Source organism: Mirounga angustirostris, unplaced genomic scaffold (genome assembly GCF_029215605.1).
Source record: "Mirounga angustirostris isolate CCGP_5_RB_7025 unplaced genomic scaffold, mMirAng1.0.hap1 SCAF_14, whole genome shotgun sequence".
NCBI classification, from domain to species: domain Eukaryota; kingdom Metazoa; phylum Chordata; class Mammalia; order Carnivora; family Phocidae; genus Mirounga; species Mirounga angustirostris.
The window spans coordinates 74,279,782-74,306,883 of NW_026991722.1; the positions used below are offsets into that span (position 1 = coordinate 74,279,782).

Sequence of the window (27,102 nt, forward strand, 5' to 3'; positions counted from 1 at the left end):
TCCAGCAGTCCTTCCACAGGGGGCTTCACAAATGTGACCTTGTGCAGGGTTAGGGAGGAGAGGCAGGGGAGGTGGGAGGCTGGTCAGAGAGGGACGAGGGTTTGGGTGCCTGTTCTCCTCTCACCTCCCCCACTCTAATAGCAGGTTCTCTGCCAATTGGGCTTCCCAGAAAAGCTGAGCAGAGCCCACCTATTCCAGGAGCCCTGGTTAGGAAGGAGCCAGTGCTGTCCAGAGCAGGCCAGAATTTCCAACAAAGTTCAGGGATGCCCCCTGGTGGATCTGCACTCCCGACGCAAAAACCAAAGCTGTTCTCCCTGTCTTCCCAAGATCTGTGTGGTCAGGAGCCAGTCAGTGAGCGCGGGGATCTTTTTTTCCACCGGAGCAGTGATCTAGAGTCAGTATTGCATTGGGCAGGGGTAGGAGTTGGGGGGATAGGAACCTGGGCTGTGGATTAGATTGAATTGGCTTCAAATTCTAGTTCTGTTACTCATTCACTGGGCATTTTGGGTCTAGTTAGTTGTCTAAGCCTCAGTTTCTCATCCATCAAATGGGTATAAGTGAAGTTCTACCTCACAGAACCAAAATTAGCTTAAGATAACCTGTGTAGAGAGCTTGCCTGTGCTCTGTAAACATTAGCCCTTCTAATTGGTAGAGTATGTTCTGGAGGACTTGAGCCAATCCCATCATCTCTAGGGCATTGTTTTCCCCATTTATTAAGACGGGGACAGTCCTACCTTGCTTCTGGGGTGGCTGTAAAAATTAGGTATTTAGTCCAAAAGATAGTAACAGCCAAGGTCTCATACGTGCATAAAGGGTTACTTTTATTATTCAATTCCTGTGACGTGAAAGGCACTGTGTATTTATTCAACAAATATTGACCCAGGGCCTATTACAGGGCAGGCTCTGTGCACAGAGCTGGGTATGGAGCACTGAACCAGATGGGAATATTATTCACATCAGCATGTAAGTTCCATGAGGATTTTGTCTAGTTCAAGGATTGGCAAACTTTCTCTGTAAAGATCTAGAGAATAAGTATTTCGGGCGTTGCCGGCCGTTCAGTCTCCTGTTGGCTACACGGCTCAGCTGGTGTAACGTGGAAGCAGCCAGAGACATGTAAACCAGCGTGTGGCTGGGTGCTAATAAAACTTTATATGTGGGCCCAGGGATTTGAGTTTTGTATCATTTTCATATCACAAAGTAGTCTTCTTTTGATTTTTTTCCCCCATCCTCCACCACTTAAAAATGTAAAAACTAGGGCGCCTGGGTGGCTCAGTCGGTGAAGCGTCTGCCTTCAGCTTAATGATGTCAGGGTCCTGGGATCGAGCCCCATGTTGGGCTGTCTGCTCAGCGGGGACCCTGCTTCTTCCTTTCCCTCTCCTGCTCCCCCTGCTTGTGCTCTCTTGCTCTCCCTGTCAAGTAAAAATAAAACAAAACAACACGTAAAAACCATCTGAAGCTCATGGGCAGGGGGTGGGCAGATTTGCCCACGGGGCCGTCATTTGCTGGCCCTGTTTGCCTAGTTTGCTCTTGGTTCTTGGAGTACCTTTGAACAAGGTTCTAGTTCTTCTCTTTCTTTCCTCTGGTTTACACATTTCTTCTACTTTTTTCTTTTTTTTTTTTTTAAGGATTTTATTTATTTATTTGACAGAGAGAGACACAGCCAGAGAGGGAACACAAGCAGGGGGAGTGGGAGAGGGAGAAGCAGGCTTCCCGTGGAGCAAGGAGCCCGATGTGGGGCTCGATCCCAGGACCCTGGGATGATGACCTGAGCCGAAGGCAGACGCTTAAGGACTGAGCCACGAAGGCGCCCCTTTTCTTTTTTTTCTTTTTTTTTTTTTTAAAGATTTTATTTATTTATTTGACAGAGAAAGACACAGCGAGAGAGGGAACACAAACGGGGAGTGGGAGAGGGAGAAGCAGACTCTCTGCCGAGCAGGGAGCCCGATGCGGGACTCGATCCCGGGACTCCAGGATCATGATCTGAGCCGAAGGCAGTCGCTTAACCAACTGAGCCACCTAGGCGCCCTCTTTTTTTTTTTAAGTAGGCTTCATGCCCAGCATGGAGGCCCACGCGGGACTTGAACTCATGACCCTGAGACCAAGACCTGAGCTGAGATCAAGAGTCGGATGCTTACCCGACTGAGCCACCCAGGCACCCCTGGTTTACACATTTCTAAGTTTCCATGGACCATATATTTGTCATTGAGCTAATGGGAATTGAGGTCTTTCCTTACCAGATGGCAGGCTTCTCATCCCAGTCATGATGCTTATTTTGTGTCCTGACAGACAGGAGGTGGCAGCTTTCATCATAAATCACCATGAATTTGGCAGTCTGCTCTGCGCCTGTCTTCTCCCCTTTCACAGCCCTTCCGCTGAACTTTGGTTGTTCCTTCTACATTGGCTGAAGTTCTAGAGCTATTATTCCCATCTTATAGATGGGGAAGAAGAGTCCCGGGAAGGGTTATGATTTCCTTGAAGCCTGGGTTTTTTTTTTTTTTTTTTTAAAGATTTTTTATTTATTTGACAGAGAGAGACACAGCGAGAGAGGGAACACAAGCAGGGGGAGTGGGGGAGGGAGAAGCAGGCTTCCCGCGGAGCAGGAAGCCCGATGCGGGGCTCGATCCCAGGACCCTGGGACCATGACCTGAGCCGAAGGCAGATGCTTAACGACTCAGCCACCCAGGCGCCCCTTGTTTTGTTTTGTTTTTGTTTTTGAGAGAGAGAAAGAGAGTGAGGTGTGGGGGAAGGGGCAGAGGGAGAGGGAGAGAGAGAATCTTAAGCAGGCTCCATGCCCAGCATAGAGCCTGAAGTGGGGCTCGATCTCATGACCCTGAGATCATGACCGAGCCGAAAACAAGAGTCTGACGCCCAACCAACTGAGCCACCCAGGCGCTCCACCTTGAAGCTTCGTTAGTTGCTGGTGGTCCCAGGACTAGCACTGAACATTCCTGTCTCCCAGTCCCGAGGTGGTTTCCTTCTCTCTGGGAAGCAGTGGGGGCACGCAGAGCTCTCCTTTTAGTTCAGTGGTCATTCATGTGAGAAGTCCTATGTCACATACTGTGCAGGACAGCCAACATTCATCATTTATTTGTTCTGTAAATAGGTACTGAGCTCCCACTCTGTGGCAGGCTCTGTGTAGATACTTGGGGCGAAACAGCGAGCAAGACAGACAGGACTTCTGCCCTGGTGACAGTTACAGAATAGTAGGGAAGAAAGATAACAAAACAGACAAACATATTTAGGAATTGTGATTAATGCCAAGGAATAATGGGGGGACCCATGCATTTATGCACCAGACACTGGGCCATGGAGTTCTGTGAGCATCATCTGATTTAATCTGTGAGCATCATCTGATTTAATCCTCACAACTAGCCTCTGAAAAGAGGTGGGTGGATGAAGACACAGGTTCAGAGAAGCCCAAGCAATTTTCCTGGCCTCGCAGACTAGGGAGGGAGACGACCAAACAGCTAATTTTCTGTGGAAATAAGGACTATCTTAGTGCTGTGAATAAACAGAAAGGCCTTGAGGGCCATGCTAAGAGACTCTTTGGTAGGCAGTGGGGGGCACTGAAGGTTTGAAGCAGGGAGAGGAGTGTCCGTGGTCAGGTCTCTGTTTTAGAAAGCTCACACAGGCAGCTCCGTGGAGGATGGATAGGAGGGGGGAGCCTGGGGACCCTGTAGGAAGTTCTGAAGGTTGTCTTGGAGAGTAGTAAGGGGGGACTGGACCAGCGTGGAGGCCACAGTGGTGGAGGGAAACAGATAGATTGGAGAGAGAGTCAGTAAGGAAAACCGACAGGACCAGGTAATAGAGCAGACGTGGCATACGGGTGGGGCGGGTTTTGTTGATGGGGATCCCAAGTGGCGTCTGGCTCCTGAGCCACCAGGAGCCACCAGCGTGTGGATTCTGCCCCTAGGTAGCCGGCGGCTGGTGGATGTGATGGATGTGAACACCCAGAAGGGCACGGAGATGAGCATGTCCCAGTTTGTGCGGTACTACGAGACGCCCGAGGCCCAGCGGGACAAGCTGTACAACGTCATCAGCCTTGAGTTCAGCCACACCAAGCTGGAGCACCTGGTCAAGCGTCCGACTGTGGTAGGGCCCCCCCGGCCGCGGTCCCCTCCCCGACACCTGCCCTCTCCCCTCCTCGCCTGGCTTCTGCTGCCCAGGCTCGAGGCCAGCCCGTGCCAGCCCCAGGGAAGGGCAGGTGGTGAGGGGGGCCTGGCAGAAGGGCACCCCCCAGACAGGAAGTGCTGACGGTGGTCTGGCTTTCAGGTAGATCTGGTGGATTGGGTGGACAACATGTGGCCCCAGCATCTGAAGGAGAAGCAGACGGAAGCCACGAATGCCATTGCCGAGATGAAATACCCGAAAGTGAAGAAGTAAGACTGGCTGTTAGTGGTGAGAGCTGGGCGGGCAGGGGCGCGGGGCGGGGGGTGTCTCACAGCCCTGTGGGCACTGCTGGCATGTGAGGGATATGGGGGTCCTTGGCATGGGCAGCCTGGCATCTTGTTGCCTTCGAACGCCAGGGCTCTGCCTTCCCCATCCAGATGGGCCTTCGGCCTCCCTGCTGGCTCTACCCAGGGGATGTGATCGGAGGGGGGAGGAAGAATAATGGGGCCATCTCTGTGTGCGTGTGCATGCTTGTCATACCTTTATCTCCTCCCGCCAAGGGATAGCACGTCCTGGGAGCGGGCATCTTCAGAAAGACCAGCTCACCGTGAACACTTTGCTTTTGCCGGGGGCTGGGGAGGGGGGTCTGGAGTTCTTTTGTTCCTTGCTGTGGAGACCCAGAGCTTTTCCCAAACAAAGTGCAAGGGCTACTTACTCATCAAACACTCCTTAGATGGTGTCTCCGCACGGCTGGTGGGCTCTGGGCTGGGAAGGTGGCCGCGTCTAATCGCAGGGACATCACTACATGTGGACCAGTAAGTCCTGAGACCCGTTGTTTAACTTGGGCAGAGGCACCAAGGATCCCCTCCACTTTCTAGAATTTCAGTAACGGACCCTTGGGACCCTTGGGGCTACCTTAGGGCTCTCACATCGCAGGCCATCTGTGTTTCCATCTCCGAAACGGGAAGGAGATGCTGGTTGTCCCAGGCAGGACTGCTGCTTTGGGCTTCCTAGAAGAGTTGGCCCTGCCGGCTCCGAATCCATTAGCATCTCTCTGCTCAGCCCTGCTGCCAGGAGTGCCCCCAGGAGCTTGAGGGCTGTGAGCTTTTCATTCGCTCCACCCTTCATTCAGGGTGGAGTGAATGCAGACTCGGTGCCAGGCTGTGTAAGGGAGGCCAGCGTGCTGGCCCTGAGCTTCTCAAGGCTTTGCTTTCAAGCTCTCTCTTTCTTTAATTATTTCTCAGGCATTTTTTCCTCCCCTTGAAGCTGAAGCTCCTTACATCCGCTGGATCTGGGCTACATCAAACACAAAGAGTGGGCTTAAGGTGGGGAGGGTGGGAGGGTTTTCAGTTCTGTTCCTTTCCCATTAGATCACAGCAAAATTTCTGGAGCCCTTGGGATGGGGAAGTAAAAGATGAACAAGACTAGGAGCCCTTACTTTCTAGAGAATGTGTCCTAAAACACATGGGATGAGGTGCAACTCTCATCCCAGGTAGAGGGAGACAGGCTCCTGGGAGGGGAACAGGGAGAGGAGGAATCCTTTCTGGCTGGTGGCATTGGGAAGTCCTCTTGGAGGGGACATTGGACGTGGGCTTTAAAGGATAGAGGAGATAGGAGGGATGTGCGGAGGGATGGGGTTAGTGAAGTGCCAAGGGCCTTGAAGGACTCATGAGGGGAGAGTTGAAGGAAAGAGTGTGGGACTCAGAGATTAGTTAGGGGCAGATCATAGCTCTCATTGGTTGATTGGGCGATTGATTCATTCATTCAGCATGAGTATTAAACATCTGATTGGTGCTGGGCACCGGACATACGGTGAGGAGAAATCCAGATCAGAGCTTACAGTCTCTCAGGAGACAGACATTCATCCAACAACCAGAGAAACAAATGGAAATTTGCAGCCGTGTTAAGGCCACAAGGCAGAGATCCACGGTGCTAGAGAAGCATGTACCAGGGTACTCGTGGTCACGGAAGGCAGGGCAGGTGTCCCCAAGATGGGGTCTGAAGAGAGAGGAGTTACTTAGGAGAAGAGGCCTGGGAAGAGCTTTCCTGGCTGCGTGCGGAGAGCCTGGTGGGATGGTTAGGCAGGGTGGGGAGAGGGGCGACAGGTAGACCTGCCGAAGGAAGGTTAGTGAGGCTGGAATAGAGCAAGGGAAGGGGGCAGTGGGTGCAGGATGGTGGGCGGGCCAGGCTGATCAGGGCCCGATGTGCCATAGTGAAGGGTCTGTGTTTCTTCTAAGAGCAATCAGAAACCTCTGTGAGTTTTTTTTTTTTAAGATTTTATTTATTTGACAGAGAAAGCAAGGGATGGAGAGAGCACAAGTAGGGGGAGTAGGAGAGGGACAGGGAGAAGCCGGATCCTCGCTGAGCAGGGAGCCCGATGTGGGACTCAATCCCAGGACCCCGGGATCATGACCTGAGCTGAGCAGATGCTCAACTGAATGAGCCACCCAGGCGCCCTGAGATTTTTTTTTTTAAGATTTATTTATTTATTTGAGAGAGAGAATGAGAACGCTTGAGTGGGGGGAGGAGGGGCAGAGGGAGAGGGAGAGAGACAGTCTCAAGTAGACTTCCTGCTGAGCACTGAGCCTAATGCCGGGCTTGATCGCATGGCCCTGAAATCACCACCGGAGCGAAATCAAAAGTTGGTCGCTCAACGGACTGAGCCACCCAGGAGCCTGTCTCTATGAGATTTTAAGCAGAAAGGGATGTGTTCAGATTTGCTTTCTGCAAGTTCTGCTGCTGTGTGGATTGTAAAAGCTGGGAGTGGAGTGGTGCATCATCTCTATGAGGGCAAATGATGAGGCAGGAGGGAACAGGGGACAAATGGGACATGTATCTAGGAAGGTAAAATAGCGCTGGAGGACATCTATTTCAATTACTTTGCCTCCTTCAGATGTTTGGTATATTCTTTGCTTTATTGGAAAATTCCTCTAAATAGTTTAATTCTATTAATACATTGAGAATCTTATCTAACTAGGAAATAAAGGTTCACATACAATTTTCTAGAACCACATGCTTCAACACATTGGTTGGATTGTGTGGCAAATACATTTACAACCCCGTCAGTGCCGTGGGAACTTGTTATAGGATTTGAACCTTGTTAGGAAGGAAGTTGTCACCTTGGAAATAGTCCGTTGGTTTGGCTGAAAAGAATGCTGATTTCAGTTAATCAGCAAGGTAAAAATCCCACAATGATGAAGTCCTCTGGGACCGTAGAGTGGTTCTGTGGAATTTAATTAAAATGACACCGTTTCTAGAAGTCAGAGCTTCCATGCTGATGGGCCACCTGAATTGAGGTTCCAGGAGGGAAGAGAGGAGTGTTACAGACCCATTATTGCCTTCTCTCTGGCTCCAGGATTTGTGCAGTTTGATCATGGCGAGGGGTTCAGAATTTTAATGGGTTTTGGTTGAGATACTTAAGGCTAGGGGTGCTAACATTTGTCAAGGGGGTAGCTGTAACTTCGTGGGAGACAAAAGATGTAAAGGTTACATTAGTTATCTGTTGCTGCCTTTACTAAGTGCCCATAAATGCAAGACCCTATTCTGAGTAGTTGGTAGGCTACAGTGACTAAAGCAAAGTCCCCATGCTCAGGGGGCTTATGTTCACGTGGGGAAAAGAGATGGGCAAGCAAACAAGTGAATCATAATTAAGGAGGTGATAAGTGTTGGGAGGAAACATGAAGCAAGATAGAGGGGGGCGGCGCCTGGCTGACTCAGTTGGGGAAACATGCAACTCTTGATCTTGGGGTTGTGAGTTTGAGCCCCGTGTTGGGTGTAGAGATTACTTAAAAAAAAAAAAAAGATAAAGGAAAAAGAGGCTGACTCAAGATAAAGGGAAAAGAGAATGAATATCAGCTGCCCTGGGCACTTCTGCTGTTGCCTTCTCTCCATCTCTATCCTGCAGGAATGTTTTGGCTGTCCAGAATTATTTGTCTTGGAAAATTCCTTATAATCGGATAAACAGTGACAACTATTTGGGAGTACTCCTGTATTAGTTGTTTATTGATGCATAACATTACCCTAAAACTTTATAGCTTAAAAGAAAAACAAAAAACGAAACCTTGGCAGCTTACAGCAACAAAATTGCCTCCCAGTTTCTGTAGGTCAGGAATCTGGGAGTGGCTTACCTGGCTACTTCTGGCTCAGAGTCGCTCAGAAGCTTGTCTCAAGACTTAGGCCTGGGCTGCAGTTACATGAAAGTTTGACTGGGGCTGGAGGGCCCACTTCCAAGATGGTGTGCTCTCTGTTCTTCACCACGTAGGCCTCTGCATAGGGTTGCTTGAATGTCCTTGTGGCATGGCAGCTGGTTCTCCCCGCTCCCCCACCCCGCAAATGGTTAGAGAGAGAGCAAGGGAGAAGCCACAGTGCCTATGATGACCCAGTTTTGAAAGTCACATGCTGTTTCCTTTGCCATATTCTTTTAATTAAAAGTGAGGCACTTGGTTCAGTGCACACTCAAGAGGAGGGGAGTTTGGCTTTATCTCTGAAAGGAGGGGAGTCTCAAAGGCTTCCATGGACATGTTTTAAAGCCTCCATAATCTCCTAGGTCTATGACATGGGCATACCTTTCTCACTTAGCACGCTGGGTATTATAATGCATTCCAGAAGGAAATTAGCAAGTCTTTTCTGTCCTCACGTGTTGCTTGCAGAAATGAGGCTTGCGGCTTAATGGAGACAAGCTGTGAACTGACAGGCAGGGAAAGGAAGGCATAAAGCCTATGTTTGGCCCCCAGATAATTGGGAGTCAACTGCATTTTTCTCCCTGTACTTTCTGGGGGTGGCAGGAAGAACTGGGAAAAAATTGGGGGGTGCAAAGCTGAAACCCAGACAGGATGAAAATGGGTGCTGGGATGAGCAAGTTTCAAGGCTGCCCCGGGTGGTCTCTGGTGGCCATGGGAAGTCTTTCATCTCCTCTTAGGGACTCAGTTTCCCCTTCTACAGAGTGGGGATCCTGTCATCCCTCCCCCACCTCCCAACCATGCTGTAGGGAAATGGAGTCTTATAGTGGATGTGAGATGTGGGTGGGATGCTTGTCTGTGTGGCCTCATGTAGACACAAGGTCTCCAAGTGCCATTGGCTTTTCAGTCTATTCTTCCTCACATTTGCATTGGGCTTTTTTTTTTTTTTTTTTTTTTGAGAGAGGGAGAACACAAGTGGTGGGGAGGAAAGGGGAAGAGGGAGAGGGAGAAGCAGGCTCCCCGCCAAGCTCGGAGCCCTATGAGGGGCTCAATCCCAGGACCCTGGGATCATGACCTGAGCCAAAGGCAGACGCTTAACCGACTGAGCCATCCAGGCGCCCCTGCATTGGGCTTTTATCTTGACAACACTTACTTACTTTCAGCTCTCCCCAACCATGTTTGCTGGTGCTAGAAATGATCATGCCTGTGTGATATATCACATTGGGACACAGACCTAGAGAAGCTGCTGACGTCACACAGGGACGATGCTGTGGGCCAGGCAGCACACCCCAGGCCTCTGGATTCCTGGCTTTTCCTCTCTACCTCTCTACCTTTACAAGAGGAACAAAGAAACCCAGTCTTTTCTGTGCTGCCGTGTATAGACAGACACTGGGCTAGACACCTAACACACACATCTCAGCAGTCTTGGAAGTAGGTGTTACTATCCTCATTTTACAGACAAGGAAACTGCAGTCAATGCGGGTAACAGGTGTAGCAGTTGAGCGTAAGACAGCAAGGGCTGTTGTGGCTGTGGATAATTTAAAAAATTCTTCTTTTAAAAAAAGAAAAAAAAGAAAAAAAACAACCCAGTGCTGGCCGAACCAAGCACATCTAGGGCCTGGTTTGACCCCCGAGGGCCACCAGTTAGAGGCCCCTGACTAGCTCACCAAATGGGGATGCTGAGTTCCAGGAGGGGGAATGTCATCCAATGTCACACAGTTGATCCGAATAATTATAGGGCTGTATGGCTGGGTGCTATACTTTACACAGCTGAATCTGATCCCTGCTGGGGCTGGAGCTGAGGCATTTGTGACCAAAAAAGTAATAATTTTCCCATGTGGACAGCCCGGTCCAGCTGTCAGGGCCTTCTCTTAGCTCATTTAACTCCATCTATATTTTGTGTGTCAGGAACCTTGCTCAAGGGGCACCTGGGTGGCTCAGTCAGTTAAGCATCCGACTATTGATTTCAGCTCAGGTCATGATCTCAGGGTCGTGAGATCGAGCCTTGCATTGGCTCAGTGCTGGGCATGGAGCCTGCTTGGGATTCCCTCTCTCCCTCTGCCCCTCCCACTCTCCAAAAAAAAAATGCTTAAAAAACTTTGCTCAGGAACACCCACCAAATGACTGGTGCTCAAATCCAAGATGGGAGATGTTTCTGTAATTATAATTTTTTCTTGTAAATAGGCAGAACTTATATACAGTGAAAAAAATCAGCCAGTTCCAAAAAGTTCACAGTGTAATCTCATAGCAGGTCGTTAGAGAGGTATTAATGGGGCCGTCCTATAAATGACACGGGGAAGCAGCACTCTGACCCAGGGCACTGACCACTTTGAAATGGCTTCAATGTTCACTTCCCTAAAATGGGGATTATAGTGTTGTTTTAAAGGTGAAATGATATCATGCATAGAAACAGCTATTATTATTAGCACTTGATAATTAGAACCTATTAGTTAATATTGGTGGATAGCCCCAGTGGATGGGGTTTGGCAAAGAATGGAGAAGCCTGATCTCTGCCCCTACAGAGGCTATACCACTGCCTCCTGCCCCCTTGCGGTTTAGGGGAAGGGTGTGGGGACAGAATGGGAGGAGGGCTGTGGCCCTGGTGAGCATGCCCTGGAGGGTGGGACTTCTGATTTGAGCTGGACCATCTCCTGCCCCCGGAAGTCGGAGGTTGAGTTTGGCTGCAACCTGCAGACATTGCTTCTCTGAGAGTCTTGGGATTTGCCAGGTAGACCTGGAAGAACGGCTGAGAAACTCTAAGCCAGGCTGCTTGGGTAAGCACCATCACTGACTAAAGTAGTGAACTGGGTGAGTCACGACCTCCGAGCCTCTGCTTTCTCATCTGTAAAAGGGGGACAATCCTGGGAAGTGACCTCAGGGGGTTGTGAAAATTGGATTAAACACAGTCTCATAGTTCCAGGTACTGTGTTAACATGTATGTATCTCAGTGAACTCCCACAGTAATTCTATGATGTAGGGTTGCACAGCTAGTAAGGGGGCAGGTAGGGGAAGGGGCAGCGAAGGAGCATCTGAGAATGCAGAGTTGAACTTCAGGTCACCTCCCTGCCATCAGGATGAGAAAACCGGCTCAGGGAGGGGAAGTAAGTTGCCCAAGGTCACACAGATAGTCTGTATTAGGGCCAGAGCAGCATCCCTTGTCTCCGAGCTGCCATACCTGGGATCTGACACTCCCTCCAAACCCTAGCCGTGCCCCGATGGACACATTAAAGGACGGTGGCTTTGCTGGGCCGTCACCTCCAGTAGCAGGACGGCGCCCACACTCCCCGAAAACGGGGGCGCGGGTGTTCCTGAGCGTCCGCCTGTAGAGCTGCCCTCGTGCCCCCACCCAGCCGGGGCGAGGGGGCGGCCGTGGGCGGCGGCGGCGTCCCCTGGCGCTGGCCGGCAAGCTTCCCTGTCGCCGCCGCGGCCTCCCTCCTCCTTCCTGGCGGCCGCCGCGCCGCGCGGGTGTTCAGTTTCAGCGCGGGGATGAGCGCAGGCTGCGCCTGGCTCCCCGAGGAAGGAAGGAAGAGAGAGAGGGCTGCAGGGTCCTCGGCCGGGGCCTGGCAGCGCCGTGGAGGGGGCTCGGCTCCGGTCGCCGGGGCTGGGCGCGCGTCGATCCTGCGCTGCCGAAGGGGACGCCCGGGAGCCGCGCCGCGGCCGCCGCCGCCGCCGAGGGTAACCGCGGGCGCGCCGGGCGGGGCCGGGCGGTTGTCCCTGCGCTGCGCCCCGCGGGCCCGGGGCTGCCCGGCAGCCCCCGCTCCTACGGGGCGCGCCCGGGCGGGGTGTGGGTCGCCTCCCGCCCTCGGGCTGCGCAGCCGGCGTCGCGGAGCAGCTCTTTGTGTCTCCCGGGGCTGCGTGTAAGTGTGTATAGTGTGTGTGCGCGCGCGCTCGGTGCCTTCAGCCCCGTCACCGGGTGCCAGCTCTCCCCAGGTTACCCTCCCGCCAAGACCTTTGCCCCAGGGGATGCTGCCTGAGCTGCCGGGGGGAGTTTCCCTAAGTTGGAGGGAAAAGGGAGGGGTGGGGTCGCCCCGCTTCCCCAGATCCCAGGCAGCGCCCCAAAGTTGGTGCTGCAGGTGCAGCGCCCCCTCCTACCACGCTCCTCCCCAGCCAGCCCGGGCCTTGGGAGGCGGGAACCCCCCAAAGGCTTAGTTCGGGGGCTCCTGATTCTCATCCCCCAACTTGGAGGGTGCACTCCTGCACGGAAGTCACCGGGCGGTGGGTGGGGGGTGTCGAGGGGCGCGGCTTTCCGGGCAAGGGGCAGCCGAGGCGGAAGCCAGGCTGGCTGGCCGGTGGGGAGAGCTTAGCGGCCGTGGCACCGAGCCGGGGTGCCCATGTGACTGCGGTGTGCTTTGGAAGAGGAAGCTGTAGAGGTCAGTGCAAAGGCGTCACGCCAGAGCGAGCGGGAGCAGGAGTGAGGGGGGAGACCCGGAATGAGCGCGGGGCGGGCGGGAGGGCGGGGGTGGCGGCTGCAGGGGCCCGGACAAAGCCGCCCTGTCACAGCCATCCTGGCCGCCCCGACGCATGCAATTGCCCGGCGGGAGGGGCGGCCGGGCCTGGCGGCCAGGAAATGAGGGACATGGGAGGAGGGGCCTCTCTAGCAGAGGCGGGGCTGGAAGTGGCGCCCCCAAGCTCCGAAGGGCCTCAGAGGATGCTGGAGGGTGACTGGGAGGGCAGATCAGACGCAAGCACAACTTGGAGAACTTTCCTTGCACATAGCTGCCGCAGCTCCTAGGATCACGTCCACCCGTCCTGGGGAGGTTGGGGCTGGGGGCAGGAGGTTGGGGGGTGGTGACCAGTGTGGCCAGGCCAGCCTGGGGCCTGGTGCCCAAGAACCAAGCTCCTCTCCTCTCCGCTGCGGGCACCTGGGTGGTTACCCAGCTGCAGACTGAAGGAAGCACATCTCCTCGCTCCACCCCACAGACACTTAAACTGTTTTCTCTAGGCTGTTTTCTGCTGAGGCCTGAAGGGGGTGGAAACCAAGGTTAGATTAAAAAAAGAAAAGAAAAAAAAAATCCAGACGAAGAGGTGGATTTAGGAAAAATGAGGACTAATATTTTGAAGTGGTGCTTCCACAGGAGGCCGGTGTGGTCCGTGGGGGTGGGGTGGGTCAGGGCTTCACCCCCACTCCTCACCCCTGTTCCTTCTAGAGAAGAGGGTCACTCGGGTCTTCAGAGTAGGGACCTGGCTGGGCGTGCGGGGCGGAGGCGGGAGGGTGCAGAGCCCGAGCCCGAGCTGGGACTTTAACAACCCCAGCGTCAGCCCCGCAGCCCGCGCCTGTCTTCGTGACAGGGCTGCGTCCTGTGCTGTCAACTACACCCCTCCGATGGGGTTGCTAGGCAGCGGGGCTCTGATGTGGGGGAAGGCCTTCTGATTTGTCAGCCTCCTGCAGACACATGGTTAAGGCTCCTTCCAGCCTATCCGGAGGAGGGACGCGGGGCACGCTGCCTGCATACTGCCGAGCCCCGGGTCCACCTGAATGTGAGGTGCAAAAGGCAGCTAGAGGGAGGGGGCACCTGGAGCCCACCAGCCTCCTAACCAGCTCAGCCCCACGCCCCCCATTATCTCCACTGGGGCTTGCTGCTGGCTCCTCCCTGTCTGTCCCTGCCCCATTCCTCCCCTCTTCCCCAAACCATGGAAAAGCAAAGTGCAGCGGGGAAAAGAGGTCAGTGGGGTAAGCATGTGTGCGTGGGCCTCTGGAGGTGCCAAGGTGCATGAGCATGAGCCGTGGGGAGGCTGCCCCATCCGTGCTGCCGGTGGCTCTTGTGGGAAGAGGTGGGAGGGAAAGAGGGGGCCCTGGCATCGCTGTCTGCCAGGCCTGGACTTGGAAGCCTGCTCTATCGGGCCCCCCCCCCCCGCCCCCCTTAAGCTCTGCCCACCCGTAGGACGGCAGCATGTCAAGGGAGGAGGGAGGAGACTGGTGAGTTCCTGTAGGGAAGGGTGGGTTATCTGACTGCTGCGAGAGCTCAGAAGGGGGGCTGCTGGTGGCTTCCTTCTCCTGAATGCACCTCCTCCCCCCAAGCCTTTGAGGCCCAGGTTCTCCCCTCTGCCTGTTCACCACCCCACCCCCAGCATTCCCTCTTAATCCCTTTACTTTTTTTTTTAGCAGTTATATGGAGATGGAATTCGCATACCATTCATTCATTTAAAGTGTACAATTCAGTGGTTCTGTATGTTTACAGAGTTGTGCATTCACAGTCAAATTCAGAACATTTTTATCACCCCAAAATGAAACCCTGTCCCCATTAGCAGTCACTCCACATCCCTGCCCCCCACCCCCACCCTCAGGCCGCCCCTCATCTATCTCTGTCTGTGTAGGTTTGCCTACTCGGGCCATTCCATATCCGTGGAATCCTACACGGTGATCTTTTGTGGCTGGTACCCCTGTACTTGGAGCTGCATTGCTCACTTCTCAGTTAGTGGCAGTTTGTCTTGCTGTTTCACTTTTCCTGTGCACTGCTCCGTTAAGAACGTCCCATCCTGAAGGGCAGGGGGCTGATGCATTCTGACACATTTCTCTAAGTGCCTGCCTAGCTCCGGGCTGGACCGTCGGTTGGCTCTCCGTAAACGCTTGTTGAGCGAATGAAGAGATGAATGGGGAGTGGTAATTGGCAAGCTTTGCAGGTGGCTTACAGTGGAATTCCAGGGGCCCAGCTGCTGCAGAGGGGACTGGCATCTTGGGAGAACTGCAGGGACAGGCGCTGGGAGGGAGCAGAAAGGAAGCCTGTCCTCCCTGGGGTGGGAGTGGGGGTGGGGCAAGAGCAGAAGCCGTCTGTGAGGAAGGAACCAAGTGGACTGTGGGTTGCCAGCTCTCTCCTGGGGACCTGAAAACCCAGATGCCTCCCCCAGCCTTGGGAGCAGGTGGCCAATGCTTGAGATTCGTCATCTGATCACAGGGGCTTCCCCCAGGGGGAACTCCGATTAGAATTGGGTTTGAAAAGAAAAGAAAAGAAAAGAAAATTCCCCAGTGTTAGCATTTCTAAAAGGGCAGCAGGTCAGGCACCTCTGAGGCTGTTGGCCCACCTCCTGTGATTCAGGCACTGAACGATATTTTTTTTTTGTTCTTTTTCCTTCTCCCCTGCTTCTATGCCACAGGTATTGTCTGATGAGCGTGAAAGGCTGTTTCACTGACTTCCACATCGACTTCGGAGGCACTTCCGTTTGGTACCATGTTTTCCGGGGTGGGAAGGTGAGTTGAGCCGAGTCCTGGCTGTTTCTTAACAACTGAGCCACCCAGGTGCCCCTTGTCCTGGCTGTTTCTTAATGGAGGGACTCGCTCGCCCTCCCGCCTGTCCTCCCTGCCCCGCGCCCAGCCAGCTCCCGCCCTGTGAGCACTTTCAGGGCCACCTCCCCACTCTCTGTCATCTGGAGGGAAGGATCCAGGTCAGCTCTTCCGCATCACATCTGGTTATCTGTTCGCACCTGCTCACCCAGTCCAGTGTTCTCTGCACCTCAGGCCAGATCAGAGCTCCAGCCTTGGTTGCCAAGAACTCCCGGCATTCACTTTGCCCGCTGTCCCAGCACTGAGACCGTTTAACGTAAAAGTCTAGTTGCCGGCACCACTTGCCTCCAAGAACATTTTATCTGAGGGACAGACGTCACCCAGAGAGAGGAGGTGGTGCGTGCGTTCGGGATGCTGCTGCCGCGTTTGCTTCCGCGTGCGCCCCACACGGATGTGGGTGCTCCTCGAGCGGTCGCGCATCGCCCTGCTCGTCTGCGTCTGTGTGTGCGTTTGTTTGAACCAAACGTGTTGGAAGGAATTCTGGGTAGGAAGTCATCCTGCTTGGTTCCAGATGTTTTTCCTCCCTCTCCAGAGTGAGCGCAGGCTGGGTTTATTTATTGGACCGTTTTATCGTACAACTTAGGAAATCCCCTTCCTCTCCTTCCCTTACCTCCCCAGCAAGCCTGTGGCCCAGGAGAAAGAATGTTCCACCCAGTCCAGGAACTCTATCCACCCTGGTGTTTCAGTGGGAATGGAGATTCCCTAAAGGCAGGCAAGGGGTGTCCCAGAAGGGCGGCAGAGCCTCCCTGCCACCCCAGAGACCCTTTGGGCCTGGGGTCTGGAGGCGGTCCCCTGTCCTCCCCGCTCCCGGGCAGGTGGGGCTGTCTCCTTGGGTTGTGGCACAGCCTGGAAGGAATCCAGGACTTTGGCCCGGATCTTCAGCTGATTGCCTCCTTTTCCTCCCAAGATCTTTTGGCTGATTCCTCCAACCCTGCACAACTTGGCACTGTACGAGGAGTGGGTGCTGTCAGGCAAACAAAGTGACATCTTTCTGGGAGACCGCGTGGAGCGATGCCAAAGAATTGAGCTGAAACAGGGCTACACGTTTTTCATCCCTTCCGGTAGGTTCCGGCAAGGCTGGCGCCGGGCTCTCCCTTGGCCCCACCTCTCCCAGCCCTGGGAGAAGACTCTAGCCTCAGCCAGGGTTTTGGGCCCAGTGACGGGGTTCTGTGGGCCGCATGGCCATTGGCAGTCCCTGAGAGAGGCAGGCCTCGGGCTGCAGGAAGAAGCAGCCCCCTGTCCCTCTCGCATCTAACCTGTGTCTCCCTGCCGGTGGGCTAGAATTCACTCTTGGGGAAAAAGCCTAGCACCCTCCCTCAGGGGAAGTGCAAATGGCTTCCCTCAGGACGTCCTGTGGAGATTTCTGTGTGAGGGGATGACAGTGGTACTGTGGGGAGGCGGCTGGGTTCGCCCCCTTGAAGGAGGAATTGGGTTGTTTTACCCAAGGAAGCAGCGTATGGTAATGGCAGTCCCACGCAGGTTCTGGGCAAGGGCGGACCCCAGGGTGGGGGGTCTTACAGGGGTGTCTGAAAGCCTAGGGAATGGGCAGAGGGGAATGTAGCTTTGGTGAAGGACCCCATGTGGCTGCCTCCTTCCTGCAGAACAAAGTGAAATATAGTCAAGGTCAATGTCAGCTCTTGCACTTGGACTCCACCCCCCCCCCCCGCCAAAAAAAAAGAAGAAGAAGAAGAAAAGAGAAAAAGAAATTAAGGCTGCAAGTAGAGTAGAGGGCAGTAATTAAGAGCGCCGGCCCCGGAGTCAGCACGGCCTTAGTTTGAATTTCACCTCTGGTGCTTATGATTTCACAGGAGTGAGTTAAGCTCTCTGTGCCTCGGTGTTCGTGTCTGTAAAATGGGAGTGAGACTTCCCAGGCCACCCTGGGAACTGAGGACTGAGTGAGCTGAGACCTACATGCCTACAGCTCTTTGGTGATGGACTGAGGGCTTTTGGGCGGTTACAGGCTGAGGCGCCAGTGAGTTTGACAGATGCTCTAGGGGTCAGGGAGTGCAGTCTTTGGCTGCATTAATGGTAACATTTTATCCAGGATGAGGGAGGTGACAGTCCCACTGTATAAAGTAAGGGGGTCAGGTCACATATAGGAAGTTGTGCTCCTTTTGGTCACTATACTTTGGAGAGTAAGTAAGTCGTCCTGGAGATAAGAGTCTGGATGTCACATCAGGTGAGATGAATTTGGAGGAGGAATTGGGTGGTTTTACCCAGGGAAGTAAAGGTGTATCGGATCAGCAGTCAGTCAGCTTAGTTGAAAGATTGTCTCCTGGGGCTCCTGGGTGGCTCAGTTGGTTAAGCGACTGCCTTCGGCTCAGGTCATGATCCTGGAGTCCCGGGATCGAGTCCCGCATCGGGCTCCCTGCTTGGCAGGGAGTCTGCTTCTCCCTCTGACCCTCCTCCCTCTCATGCTCTCTGTCTGTCATTCTCTCTCTCTCAAATAAATAAAATCTTTAAAAAAAAAAAAAAAGAAAAGAAAGATTGTCTCCTGGAAGAAGAGGTACAGCCAAGTGGTGTTGGAATGACTTGCTCTGCTAGATAGTGAGCTCCCTGTCACTGGGTGTATATAAGTAGAGGCTATGTATATGGCTGTGCTAAGGAGCTTGCAGGGAATTTGCCACTGAGTGGGCAGTATCCTTTGAAGAAACTAAGGAGTATCCTTTGAACCTTAGGAGTATCCTTTGAAGAAACTAAGGAGTATCCTTTGAACCTTAGGAGTATCCTTTGAAGAAACTAAGATCCATTGGATGGAGAAGTTGGTCACACTTAGGTTTCTGGGAGTTGGGTTGGAAGCTGGCCTTGGGTCTGGACATGGAGCAGTAGTGTCAGATGAAGAGGGGGCTGTGATGGTGGCATCTCCCACCGAGGGGATGGGGCCTGCACACTTGGGCTCTTCTAGAAAGTTGGGTGGAAAGTAGAGATTTTCACTATTAGGGAAATTGGGGATTTGGAAGTGGCAGGGTTTAGTGGGGGTGACTTTGTTACCATGGCCCCAGGTCCATCCTCAGACTTGGGGAGGGGAGGGACCCCTCTTGGGACAGGAATGGGTTACAGTCAGTGGACAGAGTTTATGGTACATACCTTGGCAGATGTGGCACAGAGACCTCTCAAGGGTGTTCAAGCCACTCTTTAAGTGTTGGAGGATTGGCCATGGTGGATACAAGGGAACTCTATAATGCTCTTGACCTTGCTGCTGACTCTCGTTGTGACCTTGGGCTGGTCTCTTCCCTTCTCTGTACCTCAGCTATCCCATCTCCAATGGGAGTGGGGTGGGGCTGAACTGTGGAACCCTCCAGGTCCCTCCCAGCCTGGTCCCACTGAGTGCTGGCCTCCTAACCTCCCTGGGAGGACAGATCTTCTTTTCTCAGGGCCTTTTGCAGAGCTGGGAGGTGGCTCATTGCTTCCCCTCAGTCTGGGATGGGAGGGGTGTTCATTTTGGTGATTTAGCAAGTTGTAAAAAGCCTTGAGAAGCGGCATCTGAGCCCCAGCAGGGGTGTGACTGTCTGTGGAAGGCAAGAGGAGGATTTGAACTGCAGCTAGCAGTTAGACCCCAGTAAAGACTCCTGGCCCTGAGGGTTGTGAGTGAGACACCAGGATGTTCGAAAGTGAAAAAAGGACAGTTAGAATTTGTCACCTTCTCAGAGGCAGGGGGTATATGTGGTTCCCAAGCCTTGATTTCTGCAGGGACCAATGAAATTTAAAAAGTTCGGAGCTTGTAGTTACAAATTTGTAGTTTTGCTAAAGATAGGCGTTAATTAAAACAACAACAACAACAACAACCTGGCATCTACTATTGCTGATTTTCACAAATGGAAGATGATCCTGACACTAAAAAAGTTGGAAATCTGTAATTTCGGAATAAAGGACAGTTCCTTTTTTTTTTTTAAAGATTTTATTTATTTATTTACTTGAGAGAGAGAAACAGCATGAGAGGGGATAGGGTCAGAGGGAGAAGCAGGCTCCCCGCCGAGCCGGGAGCCCGATGTGGGACTCGATCCCAGGACTCCGGGATCATGACCTGAGCCGAAGGCAGACGCTTAACCATCTGAGCCACCCAGGCGCCCAAGGACAGTTCTTTAAATTTGATAGTTTTGAGTTTATGACAGTCTGTGTCGTCGTCATTTTTCTCATTTTGTTGCTAACCAGTGAAAACTGAAGGACCAGAATTTTGCAGTTACAGAAGTAGTTGGGCACCTGGGGATTCTTTCCGTCGTCCACACCGCTAAGCTGTGGGCAAACACACAGCTGAGGGTCGGGGGAGTTGGAGTGTGGCTTTGGGTGGAGAATGGAGAGCCAGCCTTGGGCAACAAGGCCTCTCTGCATGTGGGTTTTTCCTGTATAGGAGTAGAGCATCTAATTTTGGCATTTCTCACTTCTGACATGGATTTTTGTCCCCACCGTGCGACCTTAGACACGTATCCTCCTGTCTCATGCTGGCCTCACGTCTCCCTGGGGGTCATTCAGCAGGTCTTCAACTCTGAGGGCTACCCGGGAGGCTGCCAGGTTGGGAGGGTTTTAAATGTTCCCGTGTCTTTGCAAGATGTGGTTTAACTCTTTCTTCTTGTTTCTGGGATGAAGGGGCTGGGTCATGGTGTGCTTTAGGGGTGGTGGTTCTCAGGCCTCATTCTTGGGTGGTCTGGGAAAGCTGCCTGGAAGAGGAAGACTTGAAGGTGGCCGAGGCAGTGGGAATACAATGGCCTCACCAGGGCACACAGTCAGGTTCCGGAGTGCCTGGCAGGTTACCCAGATTCAGCCTGATCGTGAGGTGGATGGAAAGCTGGAGGTGGAAATCATCCCCAAGGAATCGGAAGTCAGATGGACCCAGTGACATCTTTTTCCTTCATATGATGCCTGTGGCCAATGCCCTGACCATGTGGATGGGCTCAGCCTCCTCCTCTGGCTGCACCAGCTGAGGGGAACTATGGTTAATGGTAATAATAACTCGCATTACTGAGCAACAAACATTTTACATACATTACTTACCTTCTTCATAAGCATATGGGGAGAAACTTATTTCTCCCCTGCCTTTTCTTTAAATAAAGAAGGTTTGTGGGGGCGTCTGGCTGGCTCAGTTGGTAGAGCACATGACTCTTGATCTTGGGGTCGTGAGTTCAAGCCCCATAGTGGGTGTAGAGATTACTTTAAAAAATTAAAAAAAAAAAAATCTCAAATAAAGAAGGTCCCTGAGGCCCAGAGAGGTGAACAAACTAGTCCAAGGTCACACAGTTAATAAGCAACAGAGCAGGGCAAGAGCCCAGGTGTGTCTAGTTTCAGAGTTGACCTGGTTCCCCATTAGCCTGGGAGTCAGCAGACTGATGATCCGGTCTTACTTCTCAGCCATATGACTTTGGGAGAATTATTTGCTCATTTAACAAACTTCCTTAAGGGCCCATTTGGCAGTGTGGAAGGTCATAGGGAGGCTATACGATAGATTCTCTCTGTCCTGAATGTGTGTCCAGCCAGGTAGCAGCCAGGATGGGGAGCCCAGTATAGGAACCTAGGAAAGACCCTGAGGTCAGTGGCTTGAACTGGCCTGAAAGTATTTCCCATCCTTGCTTTGTAGTAAGAATCACCCATGACCCAAGGGCGCCTGGGTGGCTCAGAATCCGACTCTTGATTTTGGCTCAGGTCATGATATTTGGGCCATGGGATTGAGCCCCACATTGAGTGCCACATCGGGCTCTGGGCTCAGTGGCTTCTCTTCCTCTCCTTTTCACTCTGCTCCCCTTGCTCCCCCTGTTCTCTCTCTGCCTCTAAAATAAATAAATAAATCTTAAAAAAAAAAAAATCACTCATGACCCCAAATTCACGGGTAGCCCTAGGTGTTTCTTAGACTGGGGCCAGTCTGAGAAAAAGTAACCTGAAGCTACTTAATAGTGTAATGTGGCTTGGGCCTCAGATGACCCACCTGTAAAATGGGTACAGACCAGGGAGAGGGTGGCAGTGAAGCTGGCTGGATGGGAGGCAGAGGGTGGGTGGGCTCCAGGAAACCGGACAGTTGCTACGCGTCTCAAGTCAGTTAAAGCTGGAGGAGAATGGCCTGGTGGGCCCATCTTCCTGCTTTTCTAGAGGAGGAAGCAATTCAGATTGTCTTGTCAAATTTCCCCATCGTGAGTCTGCCGCAGCCTGTGGCCTGCCAGTTTGGGTCCCTGGTAGCAGCTAGGAGGTCCTAGAGAGGAGAGGCTACACGTTGGCAGCTGGCCTGCCCAGCCCAGGGCCTGACCCAGCTCAGGGAGTTCATGAAGGAAGCAGGTCGTGGCCCTTTGTGAGGTGCCCCCGAGTTCTGTGGGGTTTACCCATAGACTTTTGGGTTTACCCCTTCAGCAGCCACAAAGACAGACAAATGTGGATGGCAGGGTGGGGGGGAAGGGGGACTTTCGTTTCTGAATCCTGAGTGTCTGGGTTGAGGGCAAGAGAGACTCCCTGGGCTCCACTGCCCCTCAGGTCCCAGAGAACACCTGTTGGTAGGTTTTGTGGGTTGCCTGCTTTCCCTCCATGATTGCATCTGTCCCTTGTCGCTTGGCCTGAATCGCCCGTTACTGCCTTGATGTTGTTGGCGACTCTGGCCCAGAAGCAAGAGGCAGATGCCATGCTCCCCAGCCCAGTCACCAGCCTGGGACACCTGCTCTCTCATGCTTCCTGGGGTGCAGCCAAGGAGACACCATCAGGAGGGTGGGGATGGATGGAGCCTATGAGCACTGTTGTTTCCCCTCCCTGGTTCTTCCTGAGGGAGTGTTTAAGTCATGGAGCAGATCTGAGGAAGGGTAGGGGGAGGAACTTGGCAGTGACTAATCCATTTGAGGCTGCCTGACCCACCTGTGAGGCCCTGGCTTGGGGACTAGAGGAGAGTGGGTAGAAGCTTCTAGAACCCCTTGAAATGCCTGGGGATATAGATTCCCTGCCACTCCACTTGAAACAGAACCTCTCTTCCGTTTCCCTCTTTGCTCACCCAGTAGGGTAATAGGTGTAAGTCAGGTGTGTCTGTGTTTCCACCTGAGAGGACAGAAGGGAGAGTCCTTAAATGCAGATTTACGTGGGCACCACTCTTTGCAAAGCCTTCAAGATGGACGAGACAACCATGAATATCAGTGGCAGTTGCTTACGTGGACTGAGTTCTTGCTCACCAGGTTCCCCACAAGGGAGACAGTGATCTCCCTCGTTTCACATGGGCAGATGGAGGCCAGGAGAAGGGGTGGTCAAGTGCCCCATATCACATGGTGAGTCGGCCATGGGACAGTTTCCAACCCAGGTCCGAGGGGCTAGGGCTTTCTGTAGGGCCCTGGCTGGGCATGTGAGGAGCATAGGAACAAGACCCAGGAATCTTTGCCCCATTCAGGCTTCACCCCACCATGTGCATCTGCTTGACCCTGGCAGTCCTGGGTCCCAGTTTAGGAAATGTTGCTTAAGTCACGTTGATGGTGGTAATAAGAACAGTAATAGACAGCTTAGCTCTGCCCAGCAAAAATATAAAAACGTGCCGCCGAGAAAATCAGCCGGCACACAGCTGAGATGGAGAGGCTGAAGCAGGTGGGGAAGCCAAGGCGGCAGCCATGCTTGTCCTGCACGAGGTGCCCAGGTAACACGACAAGAGCCCACCTGCACAGCATAGCCGGTGTGGGGAGCTAACGGCAGAACCAGCTTGCATAGAGCCTTCGTTCATGTGCTCTGCGCTGGTGCTTTTCCCCCCGCCCTCCCCCAGGACCGCTGTGCCCCAGGACCGCCAGCTCAGCCCACTCCCCTCCCCGCAGGGCAGGACCAGCGCCCCGAGTGTCCCATAGAGGGCAGCAGTGGCCTCGAACCTCTGCTCCTGGCAGCCGCGGCCAGCTGTGGCTGCCTGGGACCCAGGGCGGGCATGTTTTGGGTCGGGGTGGGGGCTCTGTAGTCATCCTCCACGCAAACACGTTTATGCACACAGCTCGGAGAAGAGGGGTCAGAGGAGACGTGGACACCTGGGCTTGGGGTCTCGGGGTCTCGAGGTTTGGTTTGCCCTGTCTGTCCCCTTTCTCCTCTGCCGATCCTGTCTTTCCCTGTGAGTCTCTCTGCCTCTGTCTGTCTTTGTCCTACCTCTGTCTCTCTTGTTTCTCTCTGCATGTCTCTTTTTGCCTCCCTGGCTGGTTCCTGGGACCTGCAGGCCTGGTGTGCTGAGCCTGTGATAGAGGGGCCATGAAGCGTAGGGGTTCAGAACGGAGACGCTGTGACTTCATTCAGCAAGTGACTTACCTTCTCTTAGCCTTGGTTTCAGCATCCGTAAATGGGAGTGGATTATAATATTGCCTGTCCCCTAGCTCAGCGCTGTTACTGTAGGCGGGAGCACATGTGGGTCTGTTGAGCCCTGGAAACATGTGTTAGTTACTTGGCGAAGGAATTGGGTGGCTTGATTTGTCTAGCCTTCATGGACCAAGTGAGGCCGACGCCCTGGGTTCCAGTCCTTATAGATGACTTCGCTGTTCTGTGCCTCAGGCAGGAACGTGTCTGGGTCCTGCAGTTTTGGCAGGCATCACTCGTTAGCTGTGGCCCCAAGCAATCCTTTGTGACGCCTCCTGAGATGGGTGTTCTCAGGGATGCCGGGGAAGAGGCTCAGGGATGGATGAGCAGCCTGAATGAGAGGTGTCCAGCTCCCTGGCCAGCATGGGACGGGGACAGGGCCTGCCTCTGCTGGCAGCTGCAGCCTGGCCTGCAGCAACATGAGGCAGCCTTTGTCGAGGCCCTTCCGCTGCCCACCACCGTCTCGAGCCAGCCAGGGGTCAGTACCTGCAGTAGTCCATCGGGGCTGTGTGTCTGAGTCCTGTCAGGCAGCCCGGAATCTTGCCTTTTGCGTCAGGCAGCCCGGGCATCCTCAATTCTGGCCCCGGGTCCTCCCCTAGGCCTCTTGTGCCCTTCTGCGTGCTTCTGTCAGTGACCCTCCCCAGTGGTCCAGGGGCCAGTGGCTGACCCTCTCTGTGCCCTCCCCACCCCAGGTTGGATCCATGCAGTCTACACCCCTGTAGACTCTCTGGTATTTGGCGGAAACATCCTGCACAGCTTTAACGTGCCCATGCAGCTGCGGATCTACGAGATCGAGGACAGAACACGGGTAAGGTGGCTTCCTTCTCTCCTTGTGGGATTGCCTGGCCCCTGAGCTCTGCCTGGTGCTCGGGGTGTGTGGGACGAGTCATTCCAAAGTCCTCTGTGGTCCCCCCTCCCTCCTGTCCCCTGCCTCAAGCCAGGCCTTGGTCCCTCCGGGGGGCTGTCTCCAAGAGCCCCACCCAGAGTCCCTGGAGTTTCTGTTCATCTCCAGGCCAGTGGCAGCCAAAACCCCCTCATCAAAGAGGAAGTATCTATTGAGAAAGCACTGCAAGATGTCAGGAACCCTCCCTCTTTCTTCTTCTCATGTGTAGAGAGGGATGCACGGGAGTTGGGGGGGATTTTGTGGTGGTTATTGCTGTGGTTCGGAGGGGGGCCTTGGAAAGGTCAGCTCTTGGCCATGTGTCTCCTCCACCCAGGGACCCCGAATGTGATATAGCGCCTTGAGAAAGCCAGTATCTGGGAGGCCCTCGGTATTGTCTCTGAGCTGTGTGTCAGTGTCTGCTTGCAGGTGTGGGTGGGATGGGGGGGGGGCTTTTCCTCTTGACTGTGACAGTAACCGTTTCTCAGACATAGGGTCTCCCCCACCCCCACCCCCCAGGACCGGGGCCGAGGCTTGGACACCTGATGTGTGCCCTGTGTGCCCTCGGCATCACTCCACTGCACGAGCTTCCTCAGGGGAACGCTGGCTGCTTGCATCTGCACCCTCTTTCCCATTGTGGGGCTTGGCCAAGTGTCCCAAGGCAATTGAGAGAGAGGTCTGAGGGTGGGAAACTGGGGCCAAGAGGGCCCCTTCTTTCTTCTTTTTTCTTACAGTTGTTCAAATACTTACCTCTTTTTTCTATTGAGCTATAATCCGCGTACCATACGAGTGACCAGTTACGGGGCATGACTCAGTGGCATGTAGGGTATTCACAGTGTTGTGCAGTCACCAGCTCTAATTCAAGGACATTTTCATCACCCCAGAAAGAAATCCCCTACTCATTAGCAGTCACCTTCCATAAACCCACTCCCCACCTTCCAAGCCTGTGACAACCAACAATCTGCTTTCTGACTGTACGGATTTGCCTGTTACCGGACATTTCATAGAAATGGAATCTTATATCGTGTCCTTTTGTGAACAACTTCTGTCACGTCTCATGATGTCTTCAGGGTTCATCCACGGTGTAGCAGGTATCATTGCTTCCTTCCTTTTTATGGCTGAGTCATATTCCATTGTATGGTTGGACCACACCACATCTTCTTGGGTTTTGCCTCAGAGGTGACTTTTTTGCCCCAGAGAGGTATTGTCATGCTGGGACTCTACAGAAGCATCCCATCGAGGCAGATGCCCTGGGCCCAGGGTCCCCGTCTTTCCTGGTCTTGTTTCTAGGCCCTGAGCTGTGCAGAATCACATATATGAACCAAAAATCTTAGCTACTGTGTGTGTATCGGACTTCTTGAATAGTCCCGACGTTGAGGGATTGTGTCCGGGGGTTTCCTGGGAACAACTTTGAGCTACATTCAGCAGTCAGGTGTGTTTCCAAGAGCACCTGTGTATCTTCAGATTGATGGGTTTGCTGCTGGGATGCCCGGATCTGCAGAGCCTGGGTCTTTATTTTGTGGATTTTCGCGCCTCTTTTCTCTGTTGCCTGACCACCACCCCTTTCCCGGTCTGGGGGAGGCCGGCCCCAGCCCTGGTCTGGGGGAGGCCACCCCGTGGCATCCTGGAGAAAGGCACCATGTGGGTGTGAGTGGTCATCTCATAGTCTGGGTCAAGTGCTGTCCGGGGTTCCGGCCAACTGTTCCTTGGCCAGCCCTGAAGAATGGGCCAGTTTGCGTGCGAACAGACTAGGGAGGTGCGGGATAAAAAAGGAGAAATCTAGAAGTGAGGCCTATGACTTCCCAGCCAATTCTTGAAAGCCAGAATCAGGCTGGGATTTCTAAAGGCTTTGGCAACTTGCTTGGCAGCTGTCCCCCCTCCCCCAGGGAATCCGGATTGTACGTCTCAGCGCATTTGGGCCCCATCCTTCCATCAGGAGTCCAGCTCCCCTCCCCTGTGGGAGGCGGGTGGGAGGGTAACAGTGTAGAACCCTCGGCGTCACAGTGAGCACCCAGAGACTATCAGGCCCACGTTGAGATGAGCGTGGCAGGGTCCCCTCCCCCAAGGCCCACTGTCCCTGTCGTCTGAATGGGTGCCCCATCTGGTTTCCCTGAAGCAGGTTGATGGGCGGGGGGCTGGCGGGCGGGCTGGGCCGGAAGCAGAGGCAGGCTGTTTAATCTGCTTTGATTTCTGGTCTTTGGAGAGGGCTTGGCTACAAGGCCCAATTGTTTATGTCTTAGGAGCCAAGGCAGACAAAAGATGCTGGGGAGAGAGCACTAGAAGCCAGATAAAATACCAGGGCTCCTTGTCAGCTCGCTACGGCTTAATTCCTTACATCCCTACGAGCTTTCTTAAGAAGGTTATGGCCATTTAAAAATAGTTTT

At 53.5% G+C, this 27,102-nt stretch overlaps 1 protein-coding gene across 10 annotated transcripts in view; it reads left to right on the top strand.

Moving 5' to 3' along the window:
- The window catches only part of KDM2B (lysine demethylase 2B), a 118,136-nt gene that overhangs the window by 25,154 nt on the left and 65,880 nt on the right, over positions 1-27,102 (top strand). For 7 of the 10 annotated variants that reach the window (XM_064578318.1, XM_064578322.1, XM_064578317.1 and 4 more), the window contains exons 5-9: positions 3,914-4,092; positions 4,273-4,379; positions 15,381-15,474; positions 16,475-16,628; positions 24,531-24,646. In XM_064578318.1, coding sequence (XP_064434388.1) covers positions 3,914-4,092; positions 4,273-4,379; positions 15,381-15,474; positions 16,475-16,628; positions 24,531-24,646 — 650 coding nt within the window. The other 3 variants (XM_064578324.1, XM_064578325.1, XM_064578326.1) reach the window with 3 other exon arrangements.